This window comes from Pholcus phalangioides, unplaced genomic scaffold (assembly GCF_987345545.1).
Source record: "Pholcus phalangioides strain wild (caught in Gottingen) unplaced genomic scaffold, Ppha-v1.0 ptg000002l_1, whole genome shotgun sequence".
In the NCBI taxonomy this organism is placed as follows: Eukaryota; Metazoa; Arthropoda; class Arachnida; order Araneae; family Pholcidae; genus Pholcus; species Pholcus phalangioides.
The window spans coordinates 5,684,750-5,698,401 of record NW_028301595.1 but is presented as its reverse complement, the minus strand read 5'-3'; the positions used below and the strand labels follow the sequence as shown (position 1 = coordinate 5,698,401).

The 13,652-nt window shown below is 36.9% G+C and overlaps 1 protein-coding gene across 1 annotated transcript in view; it reads left to right on the top strand.

Annotated features, from left to right (window-relative positions):
- The first annotated feature begins 1,744 nt into the window (after nucleotides 1-1,744).
- The window catches only part of LOC149089130 (ribosome biogenesis regulatory protein homolog), a 29,728-nt gene continuing 17,820 nt past the window's right edge, over nucleotides 1,745-13,652 (top strand). Inside the window, exons 1-4 of the mRNA XM_089237345.1 lie at nucleotides 1,745-1,877; nucleotides 3,186-3,255; nucleotides 5,941-5,979; nucleotides 6,844-6,882. Coding sequence (XP_089093471.1) covers nucleotides 1,792-1,877; nucleotides 3,186-3,255; nucleotides 5,941-5,979; nucleotides 6,844-6,882 — 234 coding nt within the window. The 5' untranslated portion in view covers nucleotides 1,745-1,791. The remainder of the gene's footprint in view (nucleotides 1,878-3,185; nucleotides 3,256-5,940; nucleotides 5,980-6,843; nucleotides 6,883-13,652) is intronic.

The window sequence follows — 13,652 nt, the reverse complement described above, 5'->3', positions numbered from 1 at the left end:
CCATCACCTCGAAGTTGGAAACCACAGAAAATCAACTCCAGCCTACCACCACTGTGGCGAAGGTCGGGTTCGAATCCGGATCGCCGCGATGCGAGACACGAGACATCACTATGACCACTCTACCACCACAGCGGCACACACACTATATTGTATACCCATACTGAGTTGGCCTCTGACCGTGAAGGGGGAGTTCATTCCAAGGAAGAGAAACGGGGGGAAAAGAAAAAAACTCGCTAAAAAATAGCGCAACAGACGGCAATGAAAAATGCCAACCTGCTCGTTTTCCCGATGACCTTACTTACTGAAACAAGATAAATAGAATCACCCCCCCCCTCCCCATCATGACGTTTCATGACGTAGCGAGAGGCCAACTCAGCGTGGGTGTACAATACCTGGCGCATCACTGGACGTTTTGAGCACGTTTGGAAATTCCCTGTGATAACTACTAAAAATAATGAAGTGCTGGAGAGCAGGGGGTGGCCCTTCAGTTGTGCGTCCCACACGTGGTGTTGCTCTATGAGGGGGCACCAAATCCAAAGTGAAAGGGCAAAAAAAAAAAGAGATATATATATATACATATATATATATATATATATATATATATATATATATATATATATACATACATATATATATATATATATATATACATATATATATATATATATATATATATATATATATCGACATCACATCACCATCATGCCCGCCTTCCAGACCTTCAAGTCTATTTTCGCCTATGCCCCTCTCCCTCTACGGCAGTGATTCCCACGTGAGCGTTAACGCCCCCTGGGGGGGTGATGAAATGTCCCAGGGGAGCGGTAGAAGCTACGGATATAGCATAGGATTCTATGGGTTAGATTGCGTTGTGGGGGGGGGGATGGTTGGGAGAAAAAATTTCTGAAGAAGGGGGGCGATAGGACAAAAAGGTTGGGAAACTATGCTGTCCATATAGGGTTCAAGATATTTGGTGAGTCACCCTTGAAAATTTTAGCTGTTTAAATTTGAGGTCACAAAATTTTGTAGCTCTGCAACAATAGTCTCTTTCCCCTCAGTTCTTGGATATAAATTCAACATCTTACATCGAGATTTTTAATTTCCATCTGTCCTGGACGGTAACTGGGGGGAGGTGGGGAGTCTGGTGCCCCGGGCGCTGAACCAGGGGGGGGGCGCCGAATTCATCCTTTAACTGTTTTTTCTACATCAGAACAATGGATTTGGCCATCTTTTTCCCTTTTTTCGGTCATTTTCTTACATTTCGGGGGGGGGACCAGACCCCCAAGTCCCCCCCCCCACCCCTCGCTACGCCCTTGGATTCACGTTGCACACGGCACAGGAAATCTGCTCCTAGGAAAACCCGGCTTTAAGCCGGATTCTTCTACAAATCCAACAAGTGGGCTGCCATGTTTGTTGACACAAAAATCCGGACGGCTGTGACTAGCATATATATATATATATATATATATATATATTATATATCTAGAATTTACTGCCATCTGTGGTCTGAAAATTGTTCTAGTTGATGGTTTTTCCGTTTCTTTTTTTTGAGTAATAGATAGCAGCACGAGTCCTATTACGTTCTGTTTCTGATCCATCAAATGAAGTTCTCGAGTTTCTGGATAGATGGCAATAAAAGCTGCAGTATTTGGATATGGACATAAAATCGCATTAGTACATGCCTGACCATATCAAGTTCAAATATTTTGCGTTACTTTTTGAAGGTGATTTGGCTGGAAATTTTTTAAGGATGTGGCAACGCTGGTGTGAATATCACATCAACAACATTTCAAAATGGATGCACGTGGTAGCTTTTATGGTGAATTGGATTTAGGTTTGTTATGTTTGACAAATGCGACGGATCTCTCTGAAGAAATGCTGTGAGTTGAGTTGTGTTGTTTTAGTTAGCATGTATTATAGTTGTGTATTTTTTTGTTGGCTCTTATTTCTCCATGTTTTTTTGACTTTTTATCTTGCCATTTCATGCTGAATTACACTCATTTGCCTTGATATAATTCCTTATTTCCTTATAAGAAATGCATCTGTTAGACCAGCGGGGAACAGCTTTGGTATAAGGGACAGGTTGGCGATTTTTGGCGACTTTTTTTTCCGACGCCAAATATGTCCGACGGTCCGAGAAAAAGCCGCCAGACACTACGTGCTCCAGAAAAAAAAAATCGCCAGCATAGAAAACAGTAAAAAACAATGAAAACAAATGGTATAAACAAAAATAAGCTCTGGATTGTTTAAAAAATAAATCTGTGGATATTAAAAAGGGCTCCTCGAGTCAAACTTGGGACTCCGCCACAGAAATTATACGTTGGAAAAGGCTCCGCGAGTCAGAATAGGTTGAGAACCGCTGTGTTAGACTGTCATTGTGAGGACCCAGGTCCAAATGTCGCTCTGTCGTCATAGTGGTGGTGGTGGCTGAAGTTGGTTTTTTGTAGTCTTCCAACTTCGAGGCTTGAATGTGAGCCGGTCTCACATTAGAAAAAGTCCCTTGAGAGAGAACAGGCACTATGATATGTACATCAGGGCTGGAGAAATCTCAGGCGCCATGGCGGCTAAAAAATTTGTATCTGCCACTGCCAACATGAAAAAGGGGTCACTATACCAGGGTTTAAGCTAGATGAAAAATTCTTTTCGCAAAAATGAGGAGAAAAGCTTTGGCAAAATGCTAATGTAATGATTGATGGTTAGATTCTACTCGTTCCGTACCTCCTGTATGCATTTTTGTGAAAGTGGCTACCACTTCTTTCGCATTCTACGTTTTTCTTTTGCAGTTTGCGAAAAATTTGACCGTAGTTTAAACCCTGCACTATATCCTGAAAAAGTCTAAAGCAGCACTGTTTGACCCTTTTGGTAAAAAAATTGTTCTGGTACCCAGATTTTTTTGGGATTTGCCCAGCCGTGACTTGCATAACAGGGCCGTCTTGAGATCATCATGGGCCCCGGGCAAAGTGGTTTTTCTGAGGCCCTACCTGGTAAATTCTAGAAAAACATTTTCAACTATATCTCATTTTTGTGAGGTCCCCGGGTGGGCCCATGCGTTAAGACGGCACTGGTTCCAGCCTGTACAGACAAGTTAGTAGTAGTAGTAACAATGCATGGAATACCAATATTAGCAATTAAAATTGTACACCAAAACGTAATTGTGAAGGTAATTGATACCTTTTTCCTATATTTAGAGAAGGGGAAGAAAGATTGAAGGCTCTGGTCAAGAAAGGGGCTCAGTATGTATTCGACAAATTACGTGAAGTAAGTTATTAGTTTCAATTTTTGATTGTTTTGTGATACAATATAACTTTGTGAAAATAGACACCTATGAGAGTTGAGACCAAATATTTTATCAATAAATTACCCCCCAAACACAACCAACAGTGGAAAGTCCTGAAGGCCGTAACTGATGCTGGAGCTCTGTAATTAATTCCCCAGGTAAAAATATATATATTCTCTGGAGAAAAGCTTGGGTATAAGGTCCAACTTGGTAATTTTTGTTGCCTTTTTTTTGTGGAAAGCCAGAAATAAAAATCTCCAGCATCGGAAACATAGCAATAACAAACCACCATCTGGATAAGAAAGGACTAGAACTGATGCAGCAACCCAGTGCCATTATATCGGCCTTGGCGCGACTTATTGTCGGAAAAATGTCTCAAACTTGGCTGGGCCCAATACCAAAAGCAGTTCCAAAAAATATAAAAGTTCTCTGTGGGTTTGACCAATAAATCTCTAACCCACGGGATTCAAACTCCAGATATAATGGCTGGTATTCAAAAAATATTAAATGTACAACCTGGGGGAATGGTATCCAATAAATAATCCAATCTACACTCCATCGTAGAAACCAAGCTGTATATACACATGGGAGGAAGGGGGAGAAAAAAAGCATCAACGGTTTTTCAAATCATTCAAACAGCCTCCGTAAAACAAAAGCATGTTATAACCAGCGACCTCTATAGGGTAACATCATTTGGAAGAAAAAGGGATGCCTTAAAAATGAAGAGAAGAAATGGCAACCCCAGCACCATTATGTCGGCAACTTGCCGTTGGGAAAAACGTTTCCAAGGGAATCTCTGGATTATACTAAAGCTGTTTCAAAAGAGGGCTGAGATAATATAATTCCTTTATTAGCAGTTTTTTTCTTCAAGAAAGACATCAGAAATCATGACTCCATTTCACTCTTGGCAACTTCTCGGCATGCTTTCAGATGTTTTTCTCACCAAAAAGGGGGATTGTATTATAGTTCTGTATTTTGTGTATTTAACAAAAATAATTTTTGCGTGCATTTTTTTTTTGTTCATGCTGGAGGACGCGTATAAATTATTGAAATTTGGCATTGTCCCCTCAGATTCCAATTTAGTAGTTCTACACAGAAAATTTTAAACACCATGCTGTTTTTTTTTTTTTGTCATCAGGGGGATCTGGTGTGTGTCAAGCCTTGTATGCTATAACATTGCTAATTCATCACGTTTCAAGATTAGTTCAATGTCCTCTTGTATGTAAAAATAACATTTGAAATGGATTTAGCTTTTGTTATGCATAAACTATTCAAATTAATTTCGCTTAAAAATTGAAACTTGGGGCAGAGCTGGACAAATTCCAGGCATCGGGTCAACATGATGACCAGAAAATTGGTATTTACACCTAAAGTTTTTTAATGTGGTTGCTGAATTGGGGTAAAGTTTTAAATTGAGAGTCTAGTGGTGACATAAAATTTTCTAATTTTGCTACGTTAAATGGAAAAGTATAAGAAAACATTGTTTAGGACAGTTTTTCATGGAAAAAATAACATGATTGGCTCTTAAGAAGTTGGGCTGAAGCATAAATATTTTTTCAATTTGTCAAGTCCAGTCTTAGGGCAGCACATGTGTTGATATGTCTATTATTGCCAGTGAACATTGTATACACAGTGAAACCTGCGTATAACGATACTGTCTGTAACATTAAACCTGGCTATTTTGATATTTCCTTTGGCTCCCACAGAATTCCTATTCAATAGGAAATAGCACAAATTCTGAAACTCGTTATAACAGGACTGGACAAATCGCAAAAAAAATCTAGTTGCCAGAACAATTTTTTAGGCTCCAAGAAAATGTTTGCCTAAAGAAAAGGGTCCAAAATAATGCCTCTTGACTTTTCAGGGCATAGTGACCCTCTTTTATGTTGACATATGCCACTATTAATTCCAAACATTTTGTGTCGCTCTCAGCCTGCAATTTAGTAACTATACAAAGAAAATTTTAGGTGCCAATATAAATTTTTTAGTCGTCATGGTGATCTGGCACCTGGGATTTGTCCAGCCCTTGACCTATCAATAACAATATTTTTCTAGGTCCCTACAGAATTGTTATACACAGGGTTTACTGTATTTTTTATAAATATCAAGAGGAACCATCGATGGCAAAAGTAAACTAGTGGTTCTTAAACGGTGCTGGCTAGTTCTGTTTACATGGAAATTAAAAGGGTTTTTTTTTTTTCATTCGGCAATACATTCACTAAACCGTCTCCATTGAAACCTACAGAAGTCATGTCTGTAGTTTCCCTTTCAAGTATGCATGCGAATGTTGAGCAAACATGATATTTTGCCAAAACAATAACTGTAAATTATATCAAGATTTCACAGAAAAGTTATAAAAAATCAAATTTTTATATTTATTCGTCAAACTGTGTGAATTTCATATATATCATAACAAAATTTATGTATTCATAATTGTTATACATTATATACTGTTTCTAGTTTTTGTAATTGCCTTTTTATTAGGGTTGCTGTAGTTTTTAAGTATATGATCAATATTTGTTATGGGCAACTTTTTCTCGGCAACCTTGTTGGGCATTTTATCTGTTGCTGTGTTTTATTTTACAATATTGTTATTTATATGCATTGTGAATTTTTTTCTAATTAAATATCATGTGAATGAATATATATATTTTCATACATTTCAGCTCCCAGTTTCATATGACCATGATGTGGCTCTTGTCAAAGTGAGTGAAAACAATAATTTTATTATGTTCACATTTTTTATGATACTTGATACAGTCAAGAGTGCTGTAGCCCAGGTCGATAAGATACTTGCCTAAATTACCAAAGGATGTTTGGAGGTGTTTGATATCCAGTTCATCCTTGTCAGAAACTTTCTTGATGTTGGGTACAACAGAAATGACGACATGACCACACAAAAAAGATTGTTACCTCAGGGAGTTCCACATCGAGGAGCTAGCACACCAACTCTCAATGAGTACAAAAAAGGCTGCTATTCAGAATCAGCAATAAATTTTTGGTGATAGTCCAATTAGCCATCATGTTCAAAAACTGACCATGGTGACAAAAATGATCAAATCAAGTGATTAATACAGTAGACTCTCGTTCAATGAAAATTCCTCATGTTAAGTGGAATTAACAATTAGAATTCCAGGGTTAGCACTAGATTGGGAGGGGAGGGTTGCTATAACAAGATATCATTGTTTCTGTGTGGTGTACTGGGCTTGCCCAGATTGCAAGAGGACTAAGGTTCAATTCCCATCCTGGACACAACAAATTTTTCTCTCCAAAGTTCAAGTCAGCATTAACATCTAGAAAGTGTCTTTCTCACTTTGATGGATTGAAGAGTAATTTTTTCAAAAATATAGTCTATTCTAAATGTATAACTTAATTGTGTGGGAAGCATAATCTAAGAACCAAGGATTGTGTGTTATTATTTGGTGTTGAAAATTTTGTGGGGGGGAACACTGACACAAATGTTAGGTAGAGATTTGTTGAATTAACACAATTTTTATATGGTTTTTCTTAATTAGCTTCAGCTTTATTAGTTATCCTTAATTATTAATTACAATTTGACTTTGTTTCAGCTTCCTCAACCAACCACAATTCTGCCCAGAGCAAAACCAGTGAGTTTTTTTTAATCTTATATTTACCCTTTTGTTTTTTTTCTCTAATCGCAATGCCTATTTTGTGTGCACCATTCAAGGAGATTGAAAGAATATACAGTAGTCTCTCACTTATATATATCCTCTCATTTATATGTTTCTCTCAGTTATAAGACAACATTCTTCACTCTTTACCAAAGATATGGGAGAAAAATTATTTTTCATTCATGTGACTTATTTTGCAATGTACAGTAAAACTTTGATTAACCGTCACCGTCTGGACCAGGACTGTGACGGATAACAAATCTTTTAATATATATGTACGGTAACGTGATTTCATTGCGGGCTTGGGATGAAAATGTAAATAAAATCCTGTAAAAGTGAATAATACACATACATATTGTATTTGATTTTACAAACAATCAGTATAAACTTCAATATAAGGTCAACCTATGCAGTGGCAATATTGAAAATAGCATGCTTTATGTTGTATCTTTTCCAAAATTCTTTGACAGTTATGGCACCATCAGATGAATGCAAGCCTTCGATAAAAGCTTTTCTGTAACGTCACTTCATATTTTCAATTATGCTCTGGTTCATTGGCTGGATAAGTGGAGTTGTATTTGCTGGGAGAAAGAGGCATGTTATTTTGCCATCATCACTTTTGAGTTCACAAGAGGGCTGTGTTGGGCCATTGTCCATTAACAGTAGTGCTTCGTGCAGCAACTGTTTTTCGGCCATATGAGCTCTAACTTGAGGCATGAAAATACTGTAGAACCATTCTGAAAAAAATTGTTTGATCCAACTTTGTGCATTTTTTTGGGCATAATAGTTCATAGGCAATGCGTTCATATTTAGAATTTTGAAAGCACATAGCTTTTTTGTATTTACCAATTACAAGCATTATGATTACTTTGCACAGCTGTGATCCAATATTTTTGGACCTTAAAACCTGGGGCTGTTTTCTCTATTTGTTTTACTGTACCTCTTAGTTATGGACCGTAAATTTATTTTTCAGAAGGGTTATACATCAAGGACTCTAAAAGATCATCTATGAACAATCTATTATGGCTAATTATATTTGTTATATTTGTGCCCAAGAGCGTATTCATTTTCTTTTTTCCTAAGATTATATCACTGTTTATATGACTGACTGGATATCAATCAGAATGGGGGGGGGTGGGGTATTTACTTTCATTGTCTACTAGTAGGAAAAGCTTGCAAAGAAGCTCATTAGCACTGAGAATTTAACGTATGGAATTCCGCACTTGTAATAAATCTGAAACAAATATACAGTTGATCCCGCTTAAAACTTTCCTCCCATTTAGAACGTTTTTCCACTTAGTACAACTTATTTCCGTGGTCCTAACAATAAGTAATTCTCATTAAGATTTCCCGTTACAAAGTATGAATAGGGAATCAGAAGATAAGTGCCTGAGAGAGGAGAGAGAATCTCATTTGCTTAAAATTTTATCAGAAGATATTGAATGTGCTAAGATTTTTTTTTAACAAAATGTAAAATCAATCAGAAGGGAATTTATAGATTGATTTATTAGTAAATATATAAATGTGTGCCTCCAACTGTTAATGAAAGTGGATCCTGCTTATAACGTTTTCCAAAAAACCGCCAAAAAAACATTGTAAACAGATTTCTGGAGTACAGTTATCTCACAAAATTTTCTATTTTGGACTACAATTTCAATTTCGCAGCACATACCAATTTTTTTAGCATAAAAATGAGTGGAGAAAATTCAAATTTTTCTATAATGTCCGTGATAAAAGAAGGAAAACATCTTTGATGGACACGTTTGTCACATTGGTAGCATTTATAGATATAGTGTTTTTTAGCAAACCACACACCGTCCTTCCGTCGCAAACACAATATAATGGCTATCAGATGACCTGACATCTTTTTTCAGTTGACAATGTGAACCTGGATGAATAATTAACCCGTCCTTCTCTCGTAGAAGGTTCATTGTCACTCCTCATCTGAATTCCAAATTCGAAATAAGATCTGCTTCGAAACAACTGTGAATGAATTATCCCAACCTGCTATAATGGTTATATGGCAAATCTTTTCAAATGAAATCTAGAGCTGAAGTTTTTGATCGAATTCTAGAAAGAATTTTTTTACCCTATGCATTGTTTTTTTTTTTTCCGGATTGCTTAAAACTGCCTTTTCTTGAAACCTTCACGTGAGTGTTGCACTTTTTTCTGCCCTACATTTTTTTAATAACGCGTTACAGGAATTTCTAATATCTCATTGATGTTGCAAAATATATATCTAGCATTTCACATACATCAGTTAAATGGAACATGCATATTTGAACGCGCGTAGCTCTTCAATGTTTAACAGTACAAAGAAACTAATTGATTTTGACTAGAATTTTGAATTGATGTATTAAGTGGTAGAAACACACAAAATAATTTTCAATTTACTTCAAAATTGAAATTTTGGCAAATTTTAATCGAAATAGGGAAAAAATGCCCCAAAAATATCAAATTTCAGAATTCTGTCAAAAAAGATTAAATTAACATGAAGTTTCCGAATTTATTTCAAAAAATACTTTGAACTTTTCTATATATATGTATGATAAAAAACCGGAAATATTTGAATCAATTTTATCTGATATTTTTGCAAATAAAAACTATGTTCCATTTATGGAACATTGGCCTTTAAACAGTTAACTGCCACATATTTTCACACCTGAATATGGGAGCTATGTCAGATTTGTGTTGGAGAAACTTAACAGTGTGCTTGTGTGTGTGTGCCCCCTGCATTTGGCGTGTTTTGTGTTCTGTAGGTGATGCCATCTATTTAGTGCCGTAACTGGATACTTTCTTAAACGGGGCAAGCACACATTTTGGCACATTCATGTAATGTCATAGCTGCCAAGTCTCCCGAATTTTAGCTTCATCTCTCAACCTCCCGAAAAGTTCTTAAATCTCCCAAATTTGCACAAAAAACCCCTAATTGTCCCTAAACATTTCCTACTTTATTTAAAAAGAGTCCCCGCTTCTGAAAACAATCCCTAAGGAATTTCTTGTGGGGCAAAATGCCTTTTGCCTCTGTTTTTATTCCCTTTGAAATGACGTCACACGTCGTAAATGGGGGAATAATGGTAAATTCCTTTTTTAAGAAGTTTTACAAACCCTCTTATGGTAACAAGAAAAATTGTTTGTCTTATCGTGCAGGGAAATAGCTTAGCATCCAATAGTCCTGGATAATAATGGAAGATTACCTATAGTGACGCGCCATGTGGTTAAAATTCCTCTTTTGTTGAAGTTACGTATGTGTGATAACAAAACATGAATACTGGTAAGCAAAAAAATATTTAATCAATTTTAAAGATACTTATTCCGATGAATTTCCTTTCATCAAATGTTCCAGAAAAAGTCAGACTTTTTCTTTTTATACAAGTTGTGTTAAGGACATGAACATCGGCCATGGTGGAAAGACTGACATCGTCACCCATGTGAAATCAAAAAACATCAAGCACGTGTCATAAAAAGTCATGTGCTCTTCAAAAATTGATGCTTTTTTCCTTCATCTTCTGATGATTTTGAGGTCATCCGTGCAGAATGTTTGTTCGCATCGTTTCTGATTGAACACAATATTTTTTTTTAGATCACCATTGTAGTTTTGGCCTCCAATTTCACTTGTTTTTTGCATAGGGATTTTATTCCCAAGAGTTTAACTTCCTTGTGTGTAAAATCCCTATTTTATTTGACTTCAATTTTTGAGTAGGGATTTTATTCTTTATGCTTCAACTTTTATGTGTGAAAAATCCCTATTTTATTTGGAAAAATCCCTTTTGTATTTATTAGGGAGTGGTTTTAGTATAAAATATATGTGTCCGCGCGAAAATCTCCCTAATTTACATTTTAAAAAGTTGGCAGCTATGTAATGTAGTAGAAACTATAAAGGGTGAATTTGGTGCTCCCTTCTAGTCCAGAGCCCGTGACATTTGACTCGCCTGCCTCCCCCCCCCCCCTAGTTGCGGCCCTGCATTTATCCTCCAAACTGGCAATGCGTACATTTGAAGTTTAATGTATACATATTTGTGTTGTAGGCATAGGTGGAGATAGACTTGGATCTGGGGGGCACTGTCATTATTTCTGGGGACACGATGGTGATGATGTCAATTCATATATGCATATATACATTAGATCAGTCAATTTCACCTTTGACACTGGAGGGCAATGTCCAACCCCCCCCCCCCCCCCCCCGTATCTCCGCCCATGGTTCCATGGTTGTAGGTCTGTGTGATCGCTGTGGCAACCAGAAGTGTTTTTTTTTTTCCCAAAGGAATAACCAACTCAAAATTTGAAAACCTTAGAAAATCACATATTTAGCCGATTACCATTGCGCAATCTCTGATTCCAAACCCAGATTTTCACCAAAAGCAAAATTTGGAGGGTTTATAAGGGACCTCTTCCCTTCCCCCACCCCCCGAAGATCAAAAATTAAAAATATTTTTGTAGAGAATTAAAATATTGGAATAAAATAATTTCTTTTATAATATCTGTTAATTTGTTAATTTAAAATTCTTTTTGAGAGCTAGTGGCCCACAATTTCTGTGAAAGAAATCCTTGTGCCCCTCCAAAAGTGTGTACAAGCTCATGATTTTCGCTATGTGAAACGGTGACTACCACATAGTAGCTAGATGACGAAACAGGATATTCAAGGTTAAGTTTTTTTGTTTTTTTTTCATGATCTCTGGAAAGGTGTTACAATTTGAATGGCGTTCCAATCCTTTACGATTTTTTAAAAAATGTGCATTCGCGATATTGTAGGAACAAGGCAAATTTACGACGTATAGTGTAACATATAGTCCCTTTGGGTCTCATGTCACCGGTGTCCAGGTAATCCCCCTCCTAGTTTACTAGCTAACGCTAGGTCCTTCCCCGCGGGCGGAGACCAGGTTGTGTCAGAATGACATTTTGTGATTATCTGTTCAACGTATGTGATTATTCATTGGAAAGAACTCTTTTCAATTACCTTGTCTAATTAGCGGAGGGACGCGGACTGCTGCTGGTTACGTGTAATCCATTGTCTTGGTCTCACCCTCAATAGCTTTATCGATATCGTGGGTAAAGTCCGGCCGGCTTCCTTCATGATTATCGAACTGTTGCCAACCAAAAATACAGAATATCTGAAATAATTGTTATTGTGTCAGAATATGCAAATCAACGGATTAACATCATAGTTTTCCCTATGTGACAGAGGAAATGCGTTCTTTCAGTGCGCCGAGAACAATTTGTTCTCGCTTATTATAAATAAGCTGCATAAATCAGAAGCATGGCATTCAATCTTCTAACTTTGAACAGTTCGTTCTGCTCACTCCACCCAGTGGGAGTGGGGTTGATGGGTGACTAACCCCTACTACCAACTAGTTGTTGTTGTGATGTTACTAATGTCGTAAAAAGGTGATCTCCTAAGCTGCTACTCCAGCTGATTCGGGTAGTTGTTTCAAATATAATCAAGTGAACTAAGTCATTTATCGTGCGTTCTAGTCAGTTGGAAACTGGTTCCTTGAAAGGGTCAGGAGATCCTTAAAATGATACGTCAGCCTGCAGTTATGTTCTACCTAGGTCTTCAACATTATGCGGATGATTGATAGCATGTTTCGTTGATGGATGTGATTCAACGAAGTCAACAAATTGTGCAACTTTGGAAAGGTGCTCCACCTCTTATGGGTTCCTGAGGTGAGCTTTCTAAAGTGGTCAACATCTTCCGCCTCACTTGAAAACTGGACACTCCTTTCTCGACGAAGGACTTACAAGTTGTTCTATTATCTCACATTGATAATAGGAGTTGATCCTTGACTGTATTGGGTGAGACCTTTCTTGTTTTGCGAATCAGAATTTAGTTGCTGATTTCAGAACTAACATGTTTTTCTATTGAACTCTAGCGTGTAATGTGTTTAAAGCATGTTGTGTTAATAAACGTTTTGATCTGGAACGTGTCTTGTTCACTAATTATTGCCTGTTGAATTGGATCTTTGAATCATGGGACTGTAGCGTATAATTACGCTACAATAGATGCTGTCTTTGAATGCCGGCAGATAGCTGCGAAAGTACTGTAATTTCTGGTATGTAACCAGAAGGGAGAAAATCTGCAGGGGGAATAAAAACTCCAAAATTTGAAAATTACACGGCCCCTCATTCAGGGAAGCGACTGGATATCCCTTATCTTATTCGTCAAAAACCCGCATGTATCAATACAGTACAGTGTAGTATGTAGTAAAACCACTTTTTTAAGGTCGCGCTATCATAATACATGGTAAAAAGAAGAAAAAAAGTTGAGATGGGGAGCGTTTCTCTACTTTTTTCTTAGACCTAGGAAAGAACGCGTCCCGGAGGAGGCGGCGCGAACAAAATTTTTATGCATCCTTTTCTGAAATTCTGAATATTTGACGCGTCATAGCACCTCTGGGTAAATGAAAGCAACTTCCAATTTCATTAAAAATTGAACAAAAAATGTTTGATATTTGTTTAAGAGAACTATAGAATGTTCCAATGGGAATGCACAGTTGCGCAATTACAACAATGAAGAGAACGATGTAGAGAAGATAATTTAAAAAAAAAAACTTCCATGATATTTGTAAAAGCTTTAGAAGCACTAAAAAGTGATTTTCCAGGATACGTAAAAGAACATAAACAGTCTGAAATTCAGAAGTATTTTAAAAAATCGCAAATTCAACAATGTAATAGTATTGTAATCATAGGATAGCATGTTCATCTGAATTCGATGAAATGTTTTTCTGCATATTAAGAAAAAACCAATG